General features: G+C 37.1%; 1 protein-coding gene across 2 annotated transcripts in view; it reads right to left on the bottom strand.

The window, feature by feature from the left end:
- Positions 1 to 25,659, bottom strand: part of UBE2K (ubiquitin conjugating enzyme E2 K) — a 52,447-nt gene extending 26,788 nt beyond the window's left edge. The window contains exon 1 of one of the 2 annotated variants that reach the window (XM_033105654.1): positions 25,393 to 25,659. In XM_033105654.1, the coding sequence (XP_032961545.1) occupies positions 25,393 to 25,455 (63 nt within the window). In that variant the 5' untranslated portion in view covers positions 25,456 to 25,659. The remainder of the gene's footprint in view (positions 1 to 25,392) is intronic. The other variant, XM_033105655.1, reaches the window with a different exon arrangement.
- Positions 25,660 to 27,140: the final 1,481 nt, after the last annotated feature.

The raw sequence follows: 27,140 nt of genomic DNA on the forward strand, positions 1-27,140 counted from the left end.
AGATATACATAAAGTATGCAAAATGGCACACAATACTGAAGCTAATTTCGATGTGGTAAATAAATGAGCATTATTGCTAATAAACAACAGTGGAGAATTTAAAGCAATTCTAATAGATTCCCAAAGCCAAGTCTCCTGGTGAATTGATATTATCATCACAAAATTCTTTCAAATAATTCTTGGGGTCTACTATATGCCAGAAAGCAACTTCAAGTGTTAATGAACAAAATTAAGTTCCTGCCCAGATGGAGTTTACATTCCAGAGGGAAAAATTGAAAATTGAGATTTTTATCATATAAGCACTAAGTATATTCTGTTTTTTTTTTTAAAGATTTTATTGGGGTAGGGGAACAGGACTTTATTGGGGTGTGTGTTTCCAGGACTTTTTTCCAAGTCAAGTTGTTGTCCTTTCAATCTTAGTTGTGGAGGGCACAGCTCAGCTCCAGGTCCAGTTGCCGTTGCCAGTTGCAGGGGGTGCAGCCCACCATCTCTTGCGGGAGTCAAACCGGCAACCTTGTGGTTGAGAGCCCACTGGCCCATGTGGGAATCGAACTGGCAGCCTTCGAAGTTAGGAGCATGGAGCTCTAACCGCCTGAGCCACCGGGCCGGCCCCAAGTATTCTGTGTTTAACCTGTTTAAAACTTACTATATAACCTCGAGCCAGTTAACCATTCTGCATGTTTCATCCTCTGCCAACTGGGGATTATAATACCGTGTTTCCCCGAAAATAAGACTTAACTGGAAAATAAGCCCTAGCATGATTTTTCAGGATGACATCCCCTGAACATAAGCCCTCATGCATCTTTTGGAGCAAAAATTAATGTAAGACCTGGTCTTATTTTCGGGGAAACACGACAGTACATACCACATACAGCTTCATAGAGGAATTTAATGAATTAACACAGTATACAGAACAATGTCCACCATACAGTAAATGCTCAATGTACAGTAGGCATTTCAACTTTGATAATAATGTTGGAGCAGAAAACTTCCACCCAAAGCAAATATTGTATTTTTTTAAAGGATAATTTATCACATTAGTTTCACTTCTAATTATTCTGGAAAATTTGTTCTAAAACAAAATTGAAATTCAAATTTCAGGTCAGACAAATGTAATTCTAAATGACACCTAAAGTTATAGATAACTCTCATATGCTATAAAGAAATTACTGATCTGATTTCTTAGTCAAATCACAACTACCAAAATTTAGTCATTGTTCATCGTTATCATGCAAATAAATGTGAAATTCAATTCTTCTTAATTTGTTGGAAATGAGGCTTACAAGGTGTAACAGTTGTCATTATTTTCTCATGATTTAAAATAAATGACTTATCTTTCTCCTGCTATTCTAAGGCCCGAGAAATAGGAAAGATTCCACCTTCTAGCAGTTAAAAAAAAAAAAAAAATCCTGAAGCTTGGGGTATGCCACATTCAGAGCAGGGTTGACATGGAAACTAAGAGACTAGAAGGCCAATGGGAAACTGAGGCCACAGGGACACATTTATGCTTCTTACTAACTATAAGCTCTAGACCAGTGTTGTCAAGTAGAAATATTACGTAAACCACAAATATACTTTAAAATTTTGTTGTAATTGCATTAACACATAAAATAAAACAAATTAACTTTAATAATATATTAATCTCCAAAATATAAAAACTTATATATTTTTTAATATATTTGGAGAATTGTTATGGGAGAAAGACGGGAAAATATGAAGGATACGCTAATGAGTATGGGAATTCTTTGGGGGGGGTGATGAAATGTTCTGAAATTAGTCATGACAGTTGCACAACCTTATGAATATACTAAAACCCACCAAATTTAAAAATCAAAAATAATTTTTAAAAACTTGAAAAACAAGTCACATGCAGCTAGCGGTTACAGGATTGGACAATGATTCTCTAGAGAACCAAGAAATAATAGCCTTTCCAACTACAGCAACAGTGTGCCATTAAAATTTTACTTTCTAAACTTTTGTCATCACACTTCACGCAATCTACAACACAGAATAATTAACATTCTGAACATAGTGACTCCATAAATATTTACCGAGTACCTACTATTTTGCAAGGCAAATAGGTACCATTGGTAAAATGATCACTCAGAAAGGTTCTCTAACCTACGCTATCCCCATAAATGGAGCTTTCATCCTAAGGTACTAAACAACGAATTTTAAAAATTTTAAATGAAGTGTAAGATACCACGAGAGTAATAATTTAACAGAGGGAATCTGGAGGGTTAAGAAGAGGCTTCCCTAAGGAACCTATCTTTAAAAGATTTAACTAGGTGAAGTCTATGACAGCATTTTAGGCAGAAAGTCCATCCTGTGTAAAATAGAAGCAAAAAAAGGGCTTCGCATGTTTAGGAATTGAAAAGCCACCAAAGTGACTAGAATACAAAGAATAAAAGAGCAGAAATGAGGTAGGGAAAGTTGGCAAGAGCCAGATTACTTAGGGTTATGAAGAATAATGAGCAACATTTAAAGTTGTGACATGACAATCAGATTTGGGTCTTTACAACCTGGCTATAATGAGGGAAAAATGCCTGGAGGGAGATTAAAAAAGATACAGAGAGAAAGGTTAGGAATCCAGTGAGAGTGATTAGAAAGTCCATTGAGATAAGATGAAGAGAAATAGATGAATTAAGAGAGACAGGAGGTAAAATTTACAGGATTTAGTTATTGCATACTAAAAATGTATGATCCTAAGGAGCGAAGAACGATCACTCTTATATGTTTGATTTCCCACTGGGTGGATGATACAGTACAATAAACTAAGATAAGGTAATAAGAAATTAAGGGGTCAGAGTTTGGGGAATAGGGAAAATAAAAAATTCAATTTTAAGAATGTTGAGAACAGACATGAGATCTATAAAAATTTCAAAGGGCCAAAGTAGACTGTTGAAACCTCAGGTCTAGAGTTCAGGAGTGAGCTGAGCCGACGATATAAAGAGCAAGACAGGAAAAAACAGGATAGTCTGTTATCACTGGCACCAAAGGAAGCAAAATGTTTCAAGGATAGAGGAGCTAATGTTGCTCAGGGATTAATAGTAATGATAATAATAGCACTTAATACTTATGTAATACCTTATAAGCAGTATTCTAACTGATTTATACATAACAAGTCATTCAACCCTTGTAACAATCTTGTGTGTTTACCAATAAGAAAAGACTGAGATACAGAGGTCACACAGATAATCAGAGAAGCCAGGTTTCAAAAATGAGTGATGAGTCGTTCTATTTTATTGACTCTAAGATACCATCAATTATAGAATGCTCCAATATAAGCCACTGAGAAAAGAACACCACCACTTATACTATCACACAATATTTTATCATTTAGAATAGTTATTTTACGCTTAGTCAAAGAGAATTTACATACATCACAGTTAAGATTACACAAAGAAAAACTAAGCAAAAGTTATTTTGTTCACACACAGAAAATACTTCCAGAAACATACATAACTAACTGGCAATAGTGGTCCCCTTAGGGAAGGAAAACTAAGAACTATGGATCTAGGGTAGATGGGAGACCATAATGCTGTTTGAAAATTATTTTAAACACATACACATATAACTTCGGCTGTAAAACACTTTAAAAAGGCTGATGGACTGAGCAACAGGTAGGTCTTTGACAAGTGAAAAGGTAAAAGCATCCATTCTAATTGGACAGTCCATGAAAGGTGAGAGAATGAACACCATGATGAGATAACTCTCCCAAATTTTGGCTATGAAGGGAAAGTGAGAAATAGGGCAGTGGTTGAAGTAAGAAAGAGGGTAGAAGGACAGTTCTATGCTAGAGAGAGTTTAAAAAAGGACAGCAGATAATATAATGAACAGGACGGGATGAAATCCAGAATGAGAAGAATAAATGACTGGCCTTAAATAGGAGAATGGGCCACCTAAACTTTATCGGGAAAGGAGAAAAAGATGAATGTATGCAGGTCAATGTAGCTGTATAGCTTTCTTGCTTTTTCTACCCTTGGTGAACTCCTAATTTTTTCCCACCCTACTAGTGTGGGCTATTTAAATCTTCAGGAATCAAGTGTTAATTGTGACCTCTGCCATAATCATCCGGATGTATCACAGTCTCTTAAGGATCACTTATTGGGAGATTACTGGAAGATTACTGGGTCTAAATTTAATTCAGTACCAGCACACTGTAAGAACTCAATACTTCTGAGGACTGGCTTAACTCTCATTTGTAAAGAGAATAAATGTCCAGGATAGGAATGTGTCTGAATTAAGATGCTCTGATGCTCACAATTACATCAGTATATGTGCAGCAACAATAACACCCACAGTCACATTTGTACACTACTTCACCTCATCTTGTATGGGAGCAATCACACCTTCTCTTTTCCATTTTTTGTTGTTGAAGTAAGTCCCACTTCTGATGGGGCCACTGTAAAGCTACTGAAATCGAGACAGCTTAATATTGGTGAAAAAACAGACACACGGAACAATGGAACAGAATAGGGAGCCCAGAAGTAGGCCCAAACTTATATAGTCAACTGATCTCTGACAAAGAAGTAATTTGACAGAAAAAGGGGTATTTCCAACAAACGGTGCTAGAACAACTGGACATCCATATGCAAAGTAACCTTATATTACACTTTCAATTTTCCAAACTATCAAAAAAATTTTTTTAAAGTTTTTAAAGTCATGTTTATTGAAGCATAATTTACACTCAGTAAAACTCACCCCAAATTTGACCAATGCACAATCACCACCATAATCAAGATGCAGAACAGTGCCTCAAAACTCTCTCATGCCCCTCTGCAACTAACCCCTCCCTAGGAAATCCATTTGCTGTCAAAAGGGTCAAATTTAATCATTAAAGTCATCTATTATGGAAAAATCTGTAAGCATATAAAACCTAGTTTTTAAAAGGATACTTTGGAATATATAATCTTCAGAATAGCCAAAAGAATGGAATTTTAAAATAACCTTTGTAAATTAAAGCACTGTTGACAAAGCTGTCTTAAGATAGTTGTAGAATAGCTAGTTACTGTGTCAAGCTGCAGGCTGGAGCCGGTTGGTAGAAAAACTGTTAAAGAACGAAATTGAATTTTACGGAAATTCTCTATGGGGCAGATATATGTTCTTACAGATATTTGGCACCTTCTCAAAGTTTACTCCTGCTACTACCATAAGAGGGACAAAGAAAGCAAAAACTTCTTTGTGTATACCAATCGTCACATGTTCAAATACAGCTTATCTATGTGACAAGCTTCTTTTAAGCACCGTAATTCTGTGTTTCAAGCACCAGCCCTGAAGTTTGTCAGCATCTTGAACTGGACTGAGCTGAGTCATGCGCCATGGCCAAAAAAAGCTAAACTGGCAAAATTTTTAATAAAATACCCAATAACTAGTAAGGTTGAAGTGATACCAATAAAGCTCATAAATCCCTTTTTAAAGTTAATAACAGCAAAAAGTATTAATACCATAATATTTGTCGTACTTTTTAATCCATTACTCCTAAAAACTATCTAAAGAATCATTTCATTAAAGGTAGAAAATAAACTATAATGAGCGCAGAAATCACTAAAACACTACATATAACGAAAAATAATAGTCTAAGTAGCCAAACATTGAGGGATGTCTACAAGAATTATGGCACAATTTAATAGAATAATACAAACAAAATAAATGCGTAACTTCTGGTTTCCGATCCAGCGTGTAAAAACTTGAAGTCCTCACTTCCATCCACAAAAGAAAAGAAAAAAACTGAACAAACTGAAAGCCAACAACTCTTCTTAGATCTATCAGAGAACTGAAGTTACTGAAGGGCAAACCACTGCCCCCAAATTGAAGACAGGTGGGCAGAAAAAGAGAATCAAACCTGACCAGAGCAAAAGCTCACAAGCATCTCTGCATGAACCATTATACAAGTAGCAAACCTAAACTGTTAATTGATAAATTGCTGAGGGCTCAGTGAGGATGAATCTGAGAGTGAAAAACTCCTAGGGGCCCTCCACTTTTGTGAGCTTTTACCTCCAGGATCCCTACCAGGTTTTCACTTGTGAAGATTAGAGAAAAATGTCCTCATCCTTCTGGCTGGGGGTGGGGGGAGGAGGGAAGGGAGTCACTATTTTGAAATAAGCCCCAAAATATTCTATTCTTAACAAAGCCTAACTTCAAGAGAAACTATTTCACCAGAGTCTAACCAGCTGGGGTTTTAACAAATCTAACCAACCTGAGGGAAGAGAAATTCCAGCCCCCTCTAGCCTTTCAGTATCACCTCATGGGGGAGGGGACTGAGAAGCACTTTTGAAGGTCACAGCTTAGAAGCATAGGCTCACTGGAAGACAGAGATCCAATTACAGGACCACAGAATGCTTCCCCTCTCCCTAAACTTTACCACCACATCAGTAGATTACAACTCAAAGAACTACACATCCTTGACCTTAAAGTCAGTCGACAGGGGAGACAAAAACAAGGACATCAGAGACTTTAGCTTCTGATACCTAAAGCTACAGTAAACAGTAAAACACAGCCCAGTACCTAGACAGATAAACATAATGTCTTACACTAAAAGCCTATTTACCTCAGTTCCTTTTACCCAGTACATCATGTCTGGCTTTCAAGAAAAACATTACAAGGCATACTAAAGGTCAAAAAACACAGAACCAGACGTAGATATGGCAGAAATGCTAGACTTAGACTGGAAATTGAAAACTATGATTAATATGCTAAGTACTCTAATGGAAAAAGTTGACAATACAGATGGGTAATGCAGGCAGAATGATGTAGAAACTATAAGAAAGAATCAAATGGAAATGCTAGAAATAAAAAACACTGTACCAGAAATGAAAATTGCCTTTGATGGGCTCATTAGATGAACAAAAAAATCAGTGAGCTAGAAAAAAATGTCAACAGAAATTTCCAAAATTGAAATGCAAAGGAAAAACAAAAAAGAACAGAACATCCAAAAGATGTAACATACAAGTAACGGGAATACCTGAAGGAAAAGAATATTTGAAGCAATAATAACTAAGAATTTCCCCAAATTAATGATAGACACCAAATCAGATCCAGGAAACTCAGAGTACAACAAGGATAAATCCTAAATAATTGATACATAGATATATCACGTTCAACCTGAAGAAAATGAAAAACAAAATCTGGAAAGAAACCAGAGAGAAAAAACACCTTGCCTATAGAGAAGCAAATACAAAAATTACAACAGACATCTCTTCAGAAACCAGGGAAGCAAAAGGAGAATGGAGTGATATAAAATGTTGAAAGAAAAAAGGCCCACCTAGAATTCTATACCCAGTGAAAATATCCTTCAAAAATGAAGGACAAATAAAGACTTCTCAGATAAACAAAAATTGAGGCAATCTGTTCCCAAGACACCTGCGTTGCAAGAAACATTATCAGGAATTCTTCAGAAAGAAAGAAAAATAATATAGATCAGAAACTTGGAATTTTCATAGAGAAAGGGAAAGCATTAGAGAAAAAATGACGGTAAACTAAAATCTTTAATTTCATTTTTCTTAATTGATCTAACAGATAACAGTATGTTCAAAAGAGTAACAACAAAGTATTTGGTGACCATAGCTTATGGATTAATGAAATGAATGTCAGAAATGTTATAATGGATGGGAGGGAGGAAATGTGAATTGTTATAAAGTACCTGCACTATCCATGAAGTAGTATAGTGTTATTTGAAAGTAGTATAGTGTTATTCTAAGTGCATACAGCAAAATAAAGGAAAACTACTTTAAAAAGTTTTAAAAAATAAAAGCACAGGCTGCCCTGGTGGTTCAGGTGGTTGGAGCATCTTGCTCCTAACACCGAGGCCACCAGTTCGATTCCCACATGGGACAGCTAAGATTGTGAACAATGGGTCTCCCTGGAGCTGGGCTGCTATGAGCAGCTGGAGGTCGGCATGGGCTACCATGTGCTGCCAGGAGCAGCCAGTGGACACCGTGAGTGGCCAGCAGCCAGCGTGAGCAGCCATGGACTGCTGTGTGCTGCCATGAGTGGCTGGTGGCCAGTGTGAGTGGCCGGTGGCCAGTGTGAGTGGCCGGCAGCCAGCATGAGCGGCCAATAGCCGGTGAGAGCTTCCCAAGAGCTGCTGTGAGTGGCGACCAGCAACTGGCAACCGACTGCCTCAGTCACAGCCACAGGGGACCGCAAGGCTCATAATACCACCAGCATGGGCCAGGGAGCTGTGTCCTACACAACTAGATTGAGAAACAACGGCTTGAACTGGAGTGCAGGGGAGAGGCAGAAGAAGGTGGAGTAAATAAAATAAAATAAAAAGCACAAGTGATATGCTGGGAGAATAAAAAATGAATCATAAAAAATATGAGAGACATTAATCCAACTGTGTCAATTATAACCTTAAATGTTGTGAATGGAAATTTTCAAGAGTCATTTATGTCAAGGAAATTAAAATAGAGCTAGGAAAATAGAGCCATAAAAAAGTCTTCCTTACGCGTATCCCACCCATGAACTTTTGAACTTTTAAGCCAACTACATAACTGCATCTTGGACTTCACTTCTTCCTTACCACAGCAACCTCACCTTGGAAGGGGCCAATACATTTCACCAACCAGCAATCAACTCACGCCTATATGGTTAACTAATCTATAACAAAGGAGGTAAGAATGTACAATGGGGTAAAGAGTCTGTTCAATACACGGTATTGGGGAAATCGGATACATGAAAAAAAAAATGAAATTAGACCACTTTCTTACACCATATACAAGAATCAACTCAAAATGGATTAAAGACTTAAATGCAAGACTCAAGCCCATAAAACTCCTAGAAGAAAACATAGGCAGTACACTCTTTGACACTGCTCTTAGTAATATTTTCTTGGACATGTCTCCTCGGGAAAAGGAAACAAAAGAAAAAATAAACAAATGGGACTGCATCAGTTTTTGCACAGCAAAGGAAACAATCAACAAAATGAAAAGACAACCTATTGATTGGGAGAGGATACTCACTAATGATACATCCAATAAAGTGTTAATATCCAAAACTTATAAAGGACTCATACAATTTAACACCAAAAAAAGCAAACAATCCAATTAAAAACATGGGCAGAGGACCTCAATAAACATTTTCCCAAAGAGAACATACAGATTGCCAACAGACATATGAAAAGATGCTCAATGTCACTAATAATCAGAGAAATGCAAATTAAAACCACAATGAAGTAACAGTTCATACCAGAATGAATTGGTATGACAGTTCATGTCAGAATGGCTATCATCAATAAATCAACAAACAAGTGTTGGTGAGGATACAGAGAAAAGGGAACCCTCGTGCATTGCTGGTGGGATTGTCAATTGGTGCAGCTACTATGGAAAACAGTATTTTTTTGAGGAGGTTCCTCAACAATATAAAAGTAGAACTACTTTTTGATCCAGCAATTCCACTTTTGGGTATTAATCTGAAGAAATCCAAAACATTAATTCAAAAAGATATGAGGTCGGACAAGTTCACGAACTTGTTGCAATGATGTTGCTAACCTTCTTTGATATCAGAGGGATTATTCATTATGAATTTGTACCAACTGGACAGTTAACCAAGTTTACTATTTGGAAGTGCTGAAAAGGCGGCATGAAAATGTTAGACAAACTCTTCGCCAACAATTCATGGCTCTTGCATCACGACAATGCACCAACTCACACAGCACTGTCTGTGAGGGAGGTTTTAGCCAGTAAACAAATAACTGTATTGGAACACCCTCCCTACTCACCTGATCTGGCCCCCAATGACTTCTTTCTTTACCCAAAGATAAAGGAAATATTGAAAGGAAGACAATTTGATGACATTCAGGACGTCAAGGGTAATACGACAATAGCTCTGATGGCCGTTCCATAAAAAGAGTTCCAAAATTGCTTTGAAGGTGGACCAGGCGCTGACGTCAGTGCATAGCTTCCCAAGGAGAGTACTTCAAAGGTGACCGTAGTGATATTCAGCAATGGGGTATGTGGCACTTCTACGATGAGTTCACAAACTTGTAAGACCATGTATATGCTATGTTCACTGTAGCATTATTTCCAAGTAGCCAAGATATGAGAGCAACATAAGTGCCCATCAATAAACAATCAGATAAAGAGGTGCTACATATATACAACAGAGTATTACTCTGCCATAAAAAACAATGAAATCTAACCATCTGTGACAACATGGGAGGACCTAGATGGTATTATGCTAAGTGAAATAAGTCAGAGAAACAAATGCCATATAATTTCACTCATGTGGAATCAAAGAACAAAATAAACGAACAAACAAAACAGAAACAGACTCATAAATACAGAGAACATTTTGATGGTTGCCAGATGGGAGGGGGGTTGAGGGCTGGGTGAAAAAGGTAAAGGGACTAAGAAGTACAAAGTGGCAGTTACAAATCAGTCAAGGGGGTGAAGGTACAGCATAGAGAATATAGTCAATAATATTGTTAATAACTATGTATGGTGCCACGTGGGAACTAGACTTATTGAGGGAGATCACTTTGTAAGTTATATAAATGTCTAACCTATGCTGTACACCTGAAACTTATATACAGTGGTACCTCGGTTTTCAAACGTAATCCGTTCCGGAAGACCATTCGAGTTCTGAAACGTTCGAAAACCAAGGCATGGTTTCCCCATAGAAAGCAATGCAAAATAGATTAATCCATTCCAGACCTTTAAAAATCAACCCCTAAAACTGCAAATTTGGCATGAATTTTACTATCTAATGATACCATAGATCCATAAAATATACGGCATTCCTAAACTGAATTGTTCAACGGAGACATTCGAAAACAAAGGTACCACTGTAATATTGAAAGTCAACTGTAACTGAAAAATAAAAAAAACTAATCCTAACCCCAAACCTAACCTAACCTCTATCACTAACCTAACCCTAACTCTATACCTGACCTCAACCCTATCCCTAATCCTATATGTAACCACAATTCTAACTCTAATGCTGTATCTAAATCTTTCATAACCTTAAACCTAAACTTAACCCTATATTTAACCTCCACCCTAACTCTAACTCTAAATATATACCTAAACTCAATTCTAACACTAATCCTAAAGGTAACCCTCACCCTGTAACCAAACAAAACAAAACAAATTAAAATACGTTGGCTTACCTCAGGAAAAAACAAGCAAAAACACAATTACAAAAAGTAATATAATTTTGGGGCTGGCCCAGTGGCTCAGGCGGTTGGAGCTCCGTGCTCCTAACTCCGAAGGCTGCCGGTTCGATTCCCACGTGGGCCAGTCGGCTCTCAACCACAAGGTTGCCGGTTCAAAGTTCCTGCAAGGGATGGTGGGCTCCACCCCCTGCAAATAAGATTGAACATGGCACCTTGAGCTGAGTTGCCGCTGAGCTCCTGGGTGGCTCAGTTGGTTGGAGCGCGTCCTCTCAACCACAAGGTTGCCGGTACGATTCCTCAACTCCCGCAAGGGATGGTGGGCTGTGCCCCCTGCAACTAGCAACCGGCAACTGGACCTGGCGCTGAGCTGCGCCCTCCACAACTAAGACTGAAAGGACAACACTTGACTTGGAAAAAAGTCCTGGAAGTACACACTGTTCCCCAATAAAGTCCTGTTCCCCTCCCAACAAAATCTTTAAAAAAAAAGTAATATAATTTGAATCAGATACCTCAACATTTTTAAATAAAATGAACAAATAACCAGTGACTTAATAAGTTATTTATTAACTAATATAACAAAAAAGCTTGCAGGTACACTAACAGAATTTAAAAACATAGTCCATCAAACATACACATTTTCACAAAACAACTGAGCATCTCCTAGGGAAACACAAATTAGTATATAAAACTGGCAACGCATTCACCACGTCCTTATCACAGGGTAATTAAGGAAAAGGGGAAGTCAGTACACAGCCATTTAAAAATACTCAAGTAATTTGTTCAGAAACATCGTAATTAAGTATTACAAGATAAAAAATAAAAACTGATATATATTTTTAATTTTTATTAATCAAACTTAATGACATTCTCCTGTCAAAATCTAAATGAGTATAAAACTCTTCCACTTACAAACTATGTAGTTCGGTGTCAAAAAGCTGTTCTTAGATGTCTTTGTTCACAAGTCTTGTGATACAGTATAGGTTTTCCTTTACAGTAACTATCATCGCACAGAGCTAAAGTACTTTTAGTGTGGCTATACTCTTAGTTGTATTTATTAAAGTTCTTAAACTGAAAGCTTCCATATTTTCTAAATATGTAAATACACAGAAAACGTTTTTAAAGGTTCCCCCTGGAAGAGAAAATTAGGACTGAAGGAAGGAAAGAGTGGATGGGTATCAAAAACTTTTATTCTATATTTCTGTATTTGGAAAAATTTGACACCAAACCCTGTATCCTTAAGTAATTTAAAACAATTTTTTTTATTTTAAATTTCTATATCGCCTAAGAAAATTTAAGAAGGAATTAAAAAGGGTAGAAAGAACCGACAGCAAAATATAAAACTAAAAAACTAAAACAAAAAGAAAGAAAAACAATGGAACCAGTGACTCACTGAAAGTAAAACTGAAAATTCATGGACTCAATTGATAAAATAGAGATTAAGTAAAATAACAAAAGGAAGAAGGAATGTAAAAATGAGGTAAACTGTACCCTGTATTTACTACATCAATAACATCCTAAGTAATAAGTATTATATTAAATAAGGATTTTTTAAAAAAAAACACCAAACTGATCATTTTGAATATGAACAGAACCTAAGGACAAAAACTGGAAAAAAAGCTTTAAATGCCTTTTAACAATCACTCTCTAAAAGCCACCTAGTTCTCAAATATATATATCCAAATTTACAAAGAATAATCCATACTGTTTCAAAACAATGAAATAGATAGGATTGCAAACACATTTTATAAGACCAATAGACTTTTGATCCCTCAAATGTATCTAGGAAAGTTCTGAACAAATACAGGTTAGTCTCACTAAAAAGACTGACATTTGATTTTTCTCTTTGACTATAAGGAGAAAAAGATTGCATTAATTGTGAGAATATAATGAAATGGGCTGCCTCATGCAGTGCCAGTGCTACAGTAATTTACAACAACCTTTCTGAATGAAAAGCACTTTGGTCATAAGAGTACATTAAGAAAAAAAAAAGGATACAAAACAGTATACATACTAAGATCCTGATTTGGTAAAAAGAAAAAAAGATGCTAGTATCAACAGCTGTCTGTGGTTGAGTGGAGATTTTCACTTAAGTTTGTCAGCTTTGTACATTTCTTCTCAATTCTCATAGAAGAGCAAGAAATGAGGACTGTGTTCCTGATAAATATTAACAGAGTGGAAGCTCTCTTCCCTACAGTCATACCCTTGTTTTCGTCATCAACAAAAACTGCACCTTCTCCGAAATCCATGTCAAGACTCTCCATTACCAACATCCTTATATTAAGCTGACTTGAGTATTCCAAACCCACCTATCTGCTAGCTTCACTGAAACATCGCTACTCTCCCTCATTATCAGTCAGTGAACGTAATGTCCTCTTGTCCCTCCTTAACCAGTTTTGATTCCATAGGCACTTATTATAGTCACTCCCTTGCAAACACTCTCGACAACCTTGATGTTTTCCTTCCTTTGTGGTACTCATGTGGCAAAGCCCCAAAGCTAGTCAAACTCATTCCACAGTTTTAAAAAAATGTGTCTGCCCCAAGCAGCATTGCTGGAAAAAATAAAAATAAAACACACACACAACCACCATTAATTGGTCTCATGTTCAAGTGAAGAATATACACAAATATCAATGGAAACTTCACTTGGCCCTGGATGTTTCTGTTCCTATTAAAGAATCACCCTTCCACTTATGCTAGGAATACCAACCCTCTGTTCTTCTCAAGGACTTTGCACCTTCAATTACTCCTCTCTCAAGCATAATCAATTTCTCCCATCAACACACAAACATACACTAATATACAACAGAAAAAAATTTTTAAAAGCTCTCTGAAGCCATGTTCTCCAGCTCCTCCTCTCTTCTCTGCTCCCCTATCAAAGCAAAACTCCTTTCAAAAATCGACCAGAGTTGCCAGCTCCTCATCTCACTTCCTCTTAACCCACTCCAATAACATCCATCTTCACCATTCCAATGAAAGACCACCAATGATCACCATGCTGCAAATTCAAGTCATTTCGCCTGCAGCAGCGAGACAAAGATGACCACTCTGTCTTCTCAGCTTCACTGACACCCCTCTCTCCTGGTTTTGCTAATACATCAGTAATAGCTCACTCTCCTTATCCTTTATTGGTTCTCCTTGGTTCAACTTGAAATGTGCTAGGACCCCAAGACAATTACCAGGACTTTGTCCTAGACCATCTTCCTTTTCAAACCAAATTCTCGTAGAGTTAAGTCACCCAGTCTAAGCTTTAAAGAGACCTATATATACCTATGATGCCCAAATCTCTCTCCAGGTCTGAACTCCAGACTCATATACCTCTTCAACTGCTTGTTACTTCTCCACCTTACAAGAATAAAGCAAAACTCTTATTCTTCCCTGACAACTCCAATGTGCTCCTCCCGCTCTTTTCCATCTCAGAAATTAGCACCACCATCTATCTAGTTGCTAACAACAAAATCTACATGCTTTTCCCGGTTCTACATTTTCCCGCTGCACCATCAGCAAGTTCTGGTGACTCAACCTTTAAAACATCTCCCAAATATTTCTACTTCTCTTCAGCCCCCTATTCAACCTTAACCCCAACTACAATCATCTCTTGCCTAGGCTACCTAGAAAGGCTACCCAAATGATCTAAGTTCATTCCTGCCCTTCCCCCAACACATACACGAAAAGTTGCCTAACCAATTTCCTTTCTCCTCTTCCTTGCTAATGAAACCACGATTTTAAATTGGGGAGCAATGTGCTCAGCTACAAAACATTTCCTAGCTTCTCTTAGAGGTTATGACACAATCCTGGATTAAAAAAATAAAAACAGAGGTCACTTAATGGGGCTTCTCAGAAAGCTCTTTAAATGGAAGGAACTCAGCTGGCATGTGCCTCATGCCTTTCCCTTTCTGACATATTGTCTGGATCGCTGACAGCCATTTTGAGAGTTTAAGGACAAGGGTCAAACTCCAAAGAATGGTAAATTGAAATTTAGAAGTAGTGTATTAACACCGTAAGGCCCCTAACAAAGCAACTCGGGAATAGTTCCCCCCAGACAGTTATTCATTTGAACCATGACTACTGTTTCTTTTGTTACGTCCAGCCAAACTCAACTCTTAAATCCCTTTTCCTCATACCTTCAGTCTCTTCATTCTCCACACAGCAGCCAACATAGTCTTTTAAACACACAAATTTCGTCCTTTGCTTTAAATCCTCAAATGGCTTCCAGTCACTAAAAATCTAAATTTCTTACTTTGGACTTAGAAAATCTTATGTGATCTGACTCCCAACTGCATCTTCAACTTTATTTTGCACCATTCTCCTCCTTTACCCATAATACTCCAGCAACAATAACCTCATAGCAAATGCATTCCTGCTTCAAGACCTTTACATTAACTGTTTCCTCTGATCTGGAAAGATCTTCCCGAGACACATGGCTTTATAATTCTGATCTCAATCTAAGTCTAAAATCCTAGGAAAGGCCTTTCTTGAACACTCAGTCAAAGACAGCTAATTAATTTCATCTGTACAATATTATTATATTTCTTGCCGTTGCATTTATCACTTGTTTGTCTCTCCCTTTACCCCACTCCTCACTATGTCCCCAGCACATAGCATGGTGCTGGCGACACAGCGTAAAGCGGGCCCTCAAACATAAATGAGCTCTTGGTACTAACATACATGGATGCATGCGCCTTGATGCCTAGCCTTGAGAAGCCTGGAGTCTAGTAGGAAAAGACTGCTTCAAATGACTAAAAAACATCAAAAATTATAGATTTGGGTTTAAAGTCACATGAAAATTATACTCAAAGCTCTTAAAAAAAGACAACTTCTAAATATGTGTATATATGACATACATAGAAAAAACAATGGAAGGAAATACCAAAGTTAAGAGTATCTCTGCATATTTGAAATATTTCATAGACAAAACAAAAATATTTTAAAGAAAAGAATTATCCGTGGGGGGGGGATTATAGGTAATTTTTACTTTTCCCTGCGTTTTCCAAACTTCAATAAACAAACACTTGTTACTTTCATATTCACAGAAATTGGCTATTTAAAGGGCAGAAGCAATGAAATGGCTCTACATTCTTGACTGTATAATAATATTAGCTTGCTATATGCCTATTAGAGTTGATCATCCTAACGTATAACAAAGTTAATTACAATTTACCCTCCCAAGTATAAGTTTAAGGGTTATTCCCTAGAAACCTATTCCCTGAGGTTAGGTTATCCCACCCCCCAGTTTTCCTTACACAAACTCAACACACACACATATAATTAGCTGTTCAACATCTGATTGCCTTACTGGACCATAATTTATTCCACTACAGCATGGACCATGTCTATCTTACTAATAACACAGCTGGCATTCAATAAGTATTTGTTAAAGAAATGAAGCAAAATGTGGAATTAAACTAAAAAGTTAAACCATAGGTACAGATGTTGTCATATATAATACTAAATAGATGCCCCTTGAGATCTTCAAACAGGAAGACTACAAAATAAGGCAAAAAAAAAAAAAAAAAAAAGAATCCCTCACCAAGATCTCATTCCCAGTTTTTGGCTTGGACATTATATCACCCCAATTCAGGACATGACTATATTATCAACACTTAAATTTAGAACAGAAACCCAACTTCACCTGGAGGCCACCTTTACCAACACAATCAACTCTTACTAGTCCCAGAGGCAGGATAAAAGGTATTACTTTCATAGTGGTTGGGGATGAACTCCCTGGAGCTTCAAAAAAAAAAAAAAAAAAAAATCCTTAAACTAATTCAGGAAAACAAGTGCCTCTGGCTTACCAGGCAATGTGTCAAGCAATGAAGAACCAAAAATCAGTGATACTTGGTCCCGGCCCTCAATGACTCACACAGTTCCTATGGGTAGATGGAGATAAAGCACCTAAGTAAACACCTAAGAAAATAATCAAAGTATGACCAAGCCCACAGATACAAAAAATGTCTGACACATACAACCACGTAAAATCTCATTCAAATACCCAATGACCTAGTAATACCACTCTCAGATACACACCCAAAAGTCTTGCAAATGTGCACCAGCAAGACACTGGAAATAACCAAATATACAATAAACAGATGCATAAACTACAGTATATATTTTTTAATGAACTACCACAAAATAATATAAGAAAAATGAAGCACAAAATGTTTTATTATCACTGCTGAAAACAACAGTATCAGACAACCCACAATTGCGTATGCCAATCCCAAACAGGACAGGTCACCTAAAACAAACGAAAAACCCTAAAAGTAAAGCACCCATGGTCACTTGAGACAAAAGGCTATATATACTCACCCTGCATTTGTAATTACTAGAAAAATATCCATAATCACACAAAGGCTGAAAATAATGAAGTTTTATAGGCCTGCCCTAAACGTATGCAAAGAGCACTTTCGGCAGCAGCTCCAAAAAAATTAGATAGCCATCACAGATTTTTTTGGAGTACTTTAAATGTTACCAAGTCTATTACATCCCAGACACCATGCAAAATGCTGGAGATAAAGATGAGAATCCTCAAGGAGCTCAATGATCTACCAGGAGCAGAAAGACATACATACAATTATCAATAATATAATACCTGCTTTAATAAAATCCTGACAAAGTAATACTGGAGAACAGAGGTAAACTGTGGGTTCAAGTGAGGCTTATCAGAAGTGGCATTTTAGGATAACTAAGTTTCAAAAGACAAAGAAAGGAGGTGAGGGCTTATCCCAGGCAGACAGAACAACTAAATAGCAAGCAATTTAGTACAACTAAAGGTTTGAGGGATAGTTAGGGTGTAGGCATGCAACAGCATTGAGACTTACAGGAAACAGGTCTGGAAAGGTGGACTAGAAGAGTATAAAGGTTTTGAATATGCAATACGCAGTAGAGAACCTAGAGGAAAATGACAAGATCGTATTTAACAAATTAAATCTAGTGACATGTCACCAGGAGGGCTGAATAGATAGATGTGGGCATAGATGATTAAAGGCAGAGAAATAAGTGTCACTAAGTAAACTACTGTAATATAACTAGTCCACCTGAAATACGAAAACCTGACTTAGGGTGATTAACAAAGGAATGCAGGAGAGAGTCAGGATACAAATGGAGATGAGGGGATGAAACCAGCAATATAAAGGGTAGTAACAGACTGAAGGAAAACTGGAAAAGCAGTATCAGAACAAAGAGGAAAGCTCGGGAGATGGGAATGTAAATGCTGAAGAAAGGTGTAAAAAATGGATTGCTAAGAAGTTACTATGCATTTAACAATTTGGAAGCTATTGGTAATGCCTGAAGAAATCGTTTCAATATGATATGGTAGAGACAGAAGCCTGAGTATAGAAGTTAAGGAATGAATTAACTTTTGAGAACCAAATATAGGAGAATATCTCTATTATAATCAAAGCAGGAAAAAATTTCTTAAACAAAATACAAAAGGCACAACATAAGGAAAAGACAGAAAAATCTGACTACTTTAAAATTAAACTTTGGTAAGACAAAAGGTATAACAAAGTTAGTTAAAATAGCCAGTCATAAAAGGACAATGTATAATAGAATAGTCAAATTCATACAGACAGAAATTAGAATGGTGATGGCTAGGGGCTGGGCTTCGTAGAAGTAGGGAGTTAGGTGTTTTATGGGTACAGAGTTGGTTTTACAAGATGAAAAGAGTTCTGGAGATGGATAGTGGTAATGGTTGCACGACAATGTGAATGTACTTAATGCCAAAGAAATTATACACTTAAAAATATACAAGATGGAAAATTTTGTTACGTGTATTTTACCACAATTTCAAAAAGAACGTAACACAAGATAAAGTTAAAAGTCAAGCCACATAATGGAAGCAGTCAAAATTATATCCATAAAGAATTCCGCAAATCAAGAAAAATATAAACCATACAATTTTTAAAAAATGGGTAAGGGATGCTAACGCTAAATTCACACAAGAAAGCCTAAAGGCTAATAAATACAAAAATATACTTAATATGTCTACTGACTAGGGAATGAAAATTAAAATAAGTTACTATTTTATATCTATCTGACTGACAAAAATCTAAGTCTTAGGTCATTAAAACTCTTATGTACTGCTAGCTAGTCCTGCAAAAGATGAAAATACACTCAGATATGTACTACAATTCTACTTCATAGAAAAACTTATGTGCTCAAGAAAACATTTATAATAATGCTCAATGCACCTTTTTTTAATAATAGCTAACATAAGGTCCACGTATATTCTTTTGTATTCTCCTCAGCCACTAGCCCCATAGGTTGTTTGCACACAATGACAAAGAAACGCTATCAGAAGCACTAAAGCTCCATATGTCAAGCCTTTTCTTAGTCAAATTTAAGTATACCTATCACTAAACCACTGAAGGAAACCTTTATGATCAAAGAACAATAAGCAAAAAATGAAAGCACAGTTAATTCTGGTATCTTAACAGCCATCCATTTACTGAATGTTTAATGTGTCCCAGGCATTGCTCTAAGCACTGTAAAGACTTTTAATCTTCCCACATTTTCACAGATAAGAAAACTGAGATACAGAGTCAGTGCTGCATGCATTAAGAAGCAAAGCCAGGACTCAAAGCAAATCTAATTCCAAAGTCTGCACTCTTACTCACTAAGCTAAATTTACTTTATTATGCTTAAGGAGCTACATATCTCTGCCTCCTGGCAAATTTAAGTTCTCACACCAAGAAAGAAAAGCAAAATACACTTAAATACAATATTCAATACCAAACTGTCATTTATTGTTGTACTTAAAAGTTTTATTAGCATTCAGCTTTTATCGTATTATTTATGAAAAGGATAGTCCCATAAAACCATCAGATATAATGGCTGGAGTGGACTGGGTTCACCATTAACTAGATCTATGTCACTGAGCACCAATCAATCTCTTCAGGCCTCAGTTTCCTGATCTTACACTCATAGATGAGTCTGGCCTAGATCTAAGGTCTCTTTCAACTCTTAACAGTCAGTAAATCTTAACACATTTCTAAGACACATTTCTTAGAAACAATTTTAGATATGACCGCTAGATATTAATATATTTTTTGAACACAGGCATCTTTTGAAAACCCTCAAAATTAAAACAATCATGTAGTATACATTCATGTCTATTCTTTTACTCAAACATTCAAAGCTAATCTATGCTATTAGAAGTCAGGAAAGTGGAAAGGGGTGGGGGTGGGGCCTCCTATGGTGATGGTAATACTCTGTTTATTCATTTCAGTGCTAATCACACTTTATTACATGCACATTTTACTTTGATATGAAAACTGTGTTTCTTTCCAAAGACAACAATGAAGAAACTTAACAAAGATGCTCTAACTTCCACAACTATGTTTGTGTATACTAGAGCTAGGCAATCTTTCTGTTCTAAGTATGTAAATGTGTTCCTTATTTTGTCAATAATCTCTGCTTCCTAGTTCCAATTCAGATGCATACAGAAGAGATCATTTACTTATTACAGTATTACTGTAATTCCTTTGGGACAGTCTTCTGAAATTTGAGGTCAGTCCTAACTTTCCTTTGGGACCTACCTCAAGAACCTCTCTTCATACACCTACCCTCACAACTCCTGTAGTATTTACTCTCTGCAGCTAACATTTTCATCTATCTCCAACCAGGTAAGTCTTTGGGGTTCTGGTCAATATGCTCAGTAACTGTTGATAACATTTACTGGGAAATAAGAAGATATAATCTTTATGGAGAGGTGACAGGGGACAGCAGATGCATCTATCGTGTTTCCCCGAAAATAAGATCTAGCCGGACCATCAGCTCTAACACGTCTTTTGGAGCAAAAATTAATATGACCTGGTATTTATTATATATTATATTATATTATATTATATAAGACCTGGCCTTATATTAAAATAAGACCCGATCTTATATTAATTTTTGCTCCAAAAGACGCATTAGAGCTGATGGTCAGGTTAGGTATTATTTTCGGGGAAACACGGTAAATCTGTGCCACAGATCAAAGATGGACACAGATCAAAGATGGACACAGATCAAAGTCTTTATAATAGTAAAGTAAAACAAGAAATGCACCCCAAACAGTATTACTGCAACAGATTTTGATTTTTTTTTAATCTATAAACTTTTCTTGCTCAACTCATACCCAGAACCCCAAAAGGCACACTATTTAAATAAGTTATGTAGAACTGTAACTTATGTCCCTGTAACAACCAACCACTTTTCTACTAAAAAACTTGTTCTAATACTGCTTACATTGGTTTTTAACAGCGATTTCAAACCTTTTTCTTTAAATCAAAAAGGATGAAGTTTAAAAAAAAAGATAATCATTAATTTATAAAGGAGAAACAAACTTAAAGTTTGTTTCTTTAAAAAAAAAACAGAAACAGAACATTCAAAGCTAGTAATAGCCATGCTATATAATTTTTTGTACCTTTATTGTCCATCTTTTAGATAAATTAAACTACACATTTACGTAGTTAATCGTCTTAAATGTTCTTCTAAAGAGTTTTGTCTACAGCAGTGTTCTCAACATTTGGCAACATCTGAAGACATTTTTAATTGATAACAACTGGCAGAAAGAGAGGGTAAGGAGGTGGGAGGGAGGGTTGGCTATGCTACTATGTATCTAAAATCTAATGAAGTTAGATCAAATATGTTATATATTAAACAATGATACAAAAATCCATTTAAATGCATAAGGAAAACTTACACAAATCTTATTCATGAAACCAATTTGTTAATGCCACAGACTTAAATAGTCTCTGTAAGAATCCTATAAAATGTTAGGGAAGCACAGCTACAATATGAAAAAAAACTACAGGTACCAAATAGCACAAAAACTGCAAGAAAGAGTAAGTGCATTGATTTAAGGGTGTTTTACTTCACTGAGCTTCAAATTTTAAAATATTTTGCATACTGAAATGCAAGTAAATCTTTACATTAATTACAGGCAAAACTTCTATTAATGTTTACATTAACAATTAAATTATGTTGTGTTTAAATCCTTTAACAAGTAATACAAACCAAAATCAATTATTTTTAAATAATTAAAAGCAGGCCTGTCCTTGGCAAGTCAAGACAGTGTGGTACAATATAAACACAAGCAGATCTAGATCCAAATCCCAAAGCTTTATGTTTGCAGACAAATAATTTAACTTTTCTGAATATTTTCTTTTAAGAAATAGGAAATCTAATTCAAAGACCTGTTCTTGAGAATTAGCAAAAATGTATTTAAAAAATCATACTGAGAGCCACTCTACAATGGTAGTTAACAGCAATAGTAAGTAACCTATGAATACAGATTATAGTTTTGTTATATCCTCACAATCAACAATTCACTTATGTAATTCGACTCATAAAATTACAATGTACTTTAAATAAATTTTCCATTCCTATCAATTTTGAAACATTACTTGAAATTCTCACTCAGAAAAATATGACAGATTAAGGATAAATTTCCAGACAGATTCAAGGAAAAATGTCCTAGACGGTGCCTTTATTTATTATTTTATTTGTTTTGACTAAGTAACATGTTCGAATGTTTCAAAATTCAAAGGGGATCTTTTGGTGCATGTTGTCCCAGACATCCAATTACCAACCTGTGATTAACCTTTTCAAATATATATATATAGATATATATATACATCTCACACACACAAAACTACATCTATATATATCACACTATATATATATATATATATATGAATCTGTATATTTTCCCCTTCTGATAAAAATGGTGGCCTTCACACTATTCTACACCTGGCCTTTCACATTTGCTTTATCTTAGAGGCTATGTTTTAATTAACAACACACTTCAAGAATGGCCAATTATAACTTTTTATGGCCAGAATTCAGCAAACATTAGCAATCGTTACAAAGGCACTTAAAAGCCGCCCCCCATCCTTAAATCAACCAGTATTCTTAGTAAACACAAGCATAAGAAATAAACTTTGGTAAACTGGAAATTTACACAGGTGACACGAAAAACTTGCTTACTAGATCAACCACTCAAGATAGTGCATTTATATACTTAAAAAGGAAACACATGGACTGTACTATAAATCCCTCAATGAGTTGAAAATAATTCACTTACAGAACTGGCCCTACTAAAACACAGGTGAAATAAAATATTGGAGCCAATAAAGCTATTTATTGGTTATATTGCAAAATTAAATTATCTGACCCTTTCTTAAATGTACTTTGAAACATACTTTCCAGAAGAAGATTCCTTCCAGATTTATAAAGGTACGATTCTTTAAAAAAAAGTTTGTGTTTGCATTTCCTGTTTTCTTCCTCTGAAACACTAAGACACTTGAAGCAAGGCCTCACTATCCCTTACATATAAACAGCAGTATTATTTTAACAATATATGCATTACTATAGCAATACAAGATTTCTTTTAAGGTTCAATTTAAGTATTAAGAATATCACAGTGAAAAGTCACTGCATACAAGCAGAGACCATATAAATCACAAGAGCAGCAACTTACCACTTTTAAGTATTAGAAAATAAAGCATTAGAAGTTTTATATTAAGTTTCGGGATTGTACAACCTTATTATAAAAGGAATGTTTTAGGCTGTTGGTAACAATATTAGCTGCAATCTTTCATTAGGAACATATATGTCAACTATCCTGGAATATGTCTTCTTATTAAATAAAAAATAAAATCATTGTTTCACTGTGTATCAGTACATTTATGACACTATTTCTGCAATACAAAATACAAAGTCATCCTTCCATTCAGAATTTTGGCATATGAACAAACACAGAGGTTTTGCTCTGCAAAACCGATCATTACTTATATACTACACTCAATAAATCTAGTATTTGTCATTTTTTAATAATTTTAAAGAATTACTTTCTCTAACTGGAAAAATACATAATCAGTATAGACTCCGTAGCAAAAAAAAAAAAAAAAGCTCAAGTGCTACCAGATTTATGTCAATTACTCATCACACACTTAAAGAGTAAATCATTGAGATTATCAAAGTACCAACGTAAGAGAAAAATACAAATAGCAATGATACGTTTAATAATGGCATGTGACATCTTGAAAATAATCATTTCAGTATTGCTTATTAATTTTTGTTTGTTAAATCTAAAGAGGAAAAACAACCTGGTATTCTTGTTGATTTGGGTATGAAAAATTTTACTGACACTTGCATGGTTTTGAGTCAAATTCCTAGAACATTTAAAATATCTTATATAAATAAATGTGGCTAACACTAGAGCATCTAAATTCTGCAGAACTCAAGAGCAGATTGAGACAAAAATTTTTTAAAAATCATTTCAGATATATTATGATATACCTACTCACTTGATAAGGAACTATAACAATGTATTAATGTGGCAAAATCCCATGTGTTTAATACGGCTGTTTTTTAAAAGTAAGAATTAACTATGAGGCACATCATAATGAAGTTTCATGGCACAACACACTCACAAAGGCATTGTCTTAGGAGAGGCTTTCTGATCTGTAACTTCTGTAACTTGTAATATTTTGAAATAAGCTTCTCATACACTCCCATTATTTTTTCCTAGCTAAAAATATTTAAATGCCTTTCATACAAAAAACAACTTGCCTTTACCCAGTCAAAAGCTTTAGGTGTCAACACAAAAGAGGCCTAGGAATCGGAGGTAAATGAAAATGAGATAATGGTCTAGATTGGAATTAATTTCCTATCTGAGGTGAAAATTCCCTTATCCCCCACTCAAATACGATAGTATCCCATTATGTCTCCTCTTCTCTCCCAACACCCAACCAAGAGGGAGTAACTCTAAACATCCTTCTCCTTTCATCGATAACTAGGGACTTCCTTTAAGGAAAGGACAGTGGAGGCCAGACAGGCTATAACCAAGAATACCCTTAAAAGTGTGGGCCTTTGAGCAGCGCGGCTCTCCGGATCCAGTTACCACCTTTCCCCTTCCCCCAACCCACTTCCCGGGTTTTCTCAGGCTCGGCCTGCTCGCTCCCCACCACCCTACAGCCACACTTCCAGCTGTTGCCACTGCCCCGGGGTCTCTCTAGAGCTCACACCACCAAGTGCCCCCTTCTCCATCTGTCCCCCCCCCCAAACCATGTTCCTCTCCACACGACCCGCCAGCGAGACCGTCCATCCCAGGGCCCTGGGAGGGGAGGGGAAGGCGGCGGAAGGAGGGGGGAGACTGCTGCTTCCCCACAGGCAGAAGGGCGGCCGCAAGGAGGGCCACCCGGGGGTTACCGGGGATATTGGGAGCCGCCGCTGGCAGGGCCCTCCCGCCCTGGGCTGAGATGGGGGATGTCCCGGAGTTCATTTCTGACCTCCTCGCTCTTCAGCACCTCCTTGAACTCCCGCTTGATTCGCTGCACCGCGATGTTGGCCATGTCTCCGCCCGCAGCTGATTCGTACCCGCCTCCTCCGCCACCGCTACGACCACCGCCACCGCCGCCACCTCTTCCTCCACTGCCTCCTCCTTCGGCGATTCACACCCGAGCACACGAACACTGCCACTGCCACCCCGGCCGCCTCGCTCTCTTCAGTATGGGATCACCTCCGTGCCCGGCCACCAAAATGGCGCCGGCCCCGCGCATGCGCACGACGCTGACCCGACCGGGCGGCGCAGCCGCTACGGTTGTAGCCCCACACGCCTCAGCCGCGAGCCGGGAGCCGCGAGCTCCGCGTCGCGCCGCGCCGCGCGTCTCTGCCGGAGCTGCGGCCGCGTGGCTCCGCCCTGCCGGCGTTTGGGGCCTGGAGGGTGCGGCTTCCGCGCTAGCCTGCCATACTCCGGCCTCCCCGGTCGTCTCCTCTTCCTCCGCCTGTCTTCAAACCTGTATGGTATGCCCCGGGCTTCCAGCCCCCAGCCAAAGGCTGGAGTCCAACCTGATGGGTTCGTACGGCCCCAGTCGGCTTAGAGCACTGCCCTGAACTCAAGCAGACCCACGGGCTTAATGTGCTTGGCTCTGTGTATGAAAACACTATCCCAGAACTCAGACCGGCCGGTTTTCTGCTGCTTATAGGCCCAGAAAATCCACCGCTGTCCGTTTTTGTTCTGAAGCCATTACAGAGCCACTATTACGATCATGCCAGGTATTACAAATCATTGAATTAAATATGGTCTTTGTTGGGTCCCATGCTCCATGGAGATGTTTGAGATGGTTTTAGAAGCCAGATGTTGATCTTTGATCTATTTTGATAATACCTAGCTGTGGAACTAAAGCCATAGTTTTTAAATTTGAGTATACATCGGAATCCATTGTTTAAAAAATCGGATTGTTGGGCCCCATCGTTGGAGTGTGGGGTAGGCCTAACAATTTGCGTTTCTAACAAGTTCCCAGATGCTGCTGCTCCTACTCCTGGTTCAGGGACCACACTATGAGAACCACTGAACTAAAGCATGTGAAAATAATTTACGTGTATATTAAAGTAAAAAATGGAGAAATAGACGTTTTCCGGGGAAGAAGGGCAGCTTTACTTCTGTAAGTCTAGGGCCTACAACAATATCTGGCACTAATAGGCACTTAATAAATATTGAATGAATAAATGAGTAAAGAGTAAAATGTTTTAAATGGAAAGTAAGTTTGAAAGGCAATGTGAAGTGGTTGCGAGAGTTTACGGTAAGTAATATGGTTTTGGTGATTCGATAGTTTGAATAAAACATTTTAGAATAATAAAGGTTACTTAGAAGTTTATATTTCACGCACTTCTTTCACTTAACCAATTAGTAAAGTACCCTATTAGACAAATATCACAAATACACTGTCTTAGCAAATATTACTAAGATTGTGGCAGCAAAGAAAGGGAATAGCCACAGGGAGTGAATCACTCAGTGGAGGCACATGGCAAAAAAGATTTTCTGGAACCCCTGCCACAGGAACCAAGAGGATATTTTTGATTCCAGCTCTCCTCCATGCCAGCTCTCTTGGCCAACTTGGTTTTCTCACCTGGAAAATAAGAAAGCTGGATTAGGTGATCTCTTTCAAGTTTTTAAAGTTCAGAATTTTAAAGCATCATGGGGAAACCTTTCCCTAAACGGACTAAAATAAATTATAAAAACCCTTTCTGCAGAGCC

This window comes from Rhinolophus ferrumequinum, chromosome 5 (assembly GCF_004115265.2).
Source record: "Rhinolophus ferrumequinum isolate MPI-CBG mRhiFer1 chromosome 5, mRhiFer1_v1.p, whole genome shotgun sequence".
NCBI lineage: Eukaryota > Metazoa > Chordata > Mammalia > Chiroptera > Rhinolophidae > Rhinolophus > Rhinolophus ferrumequinum.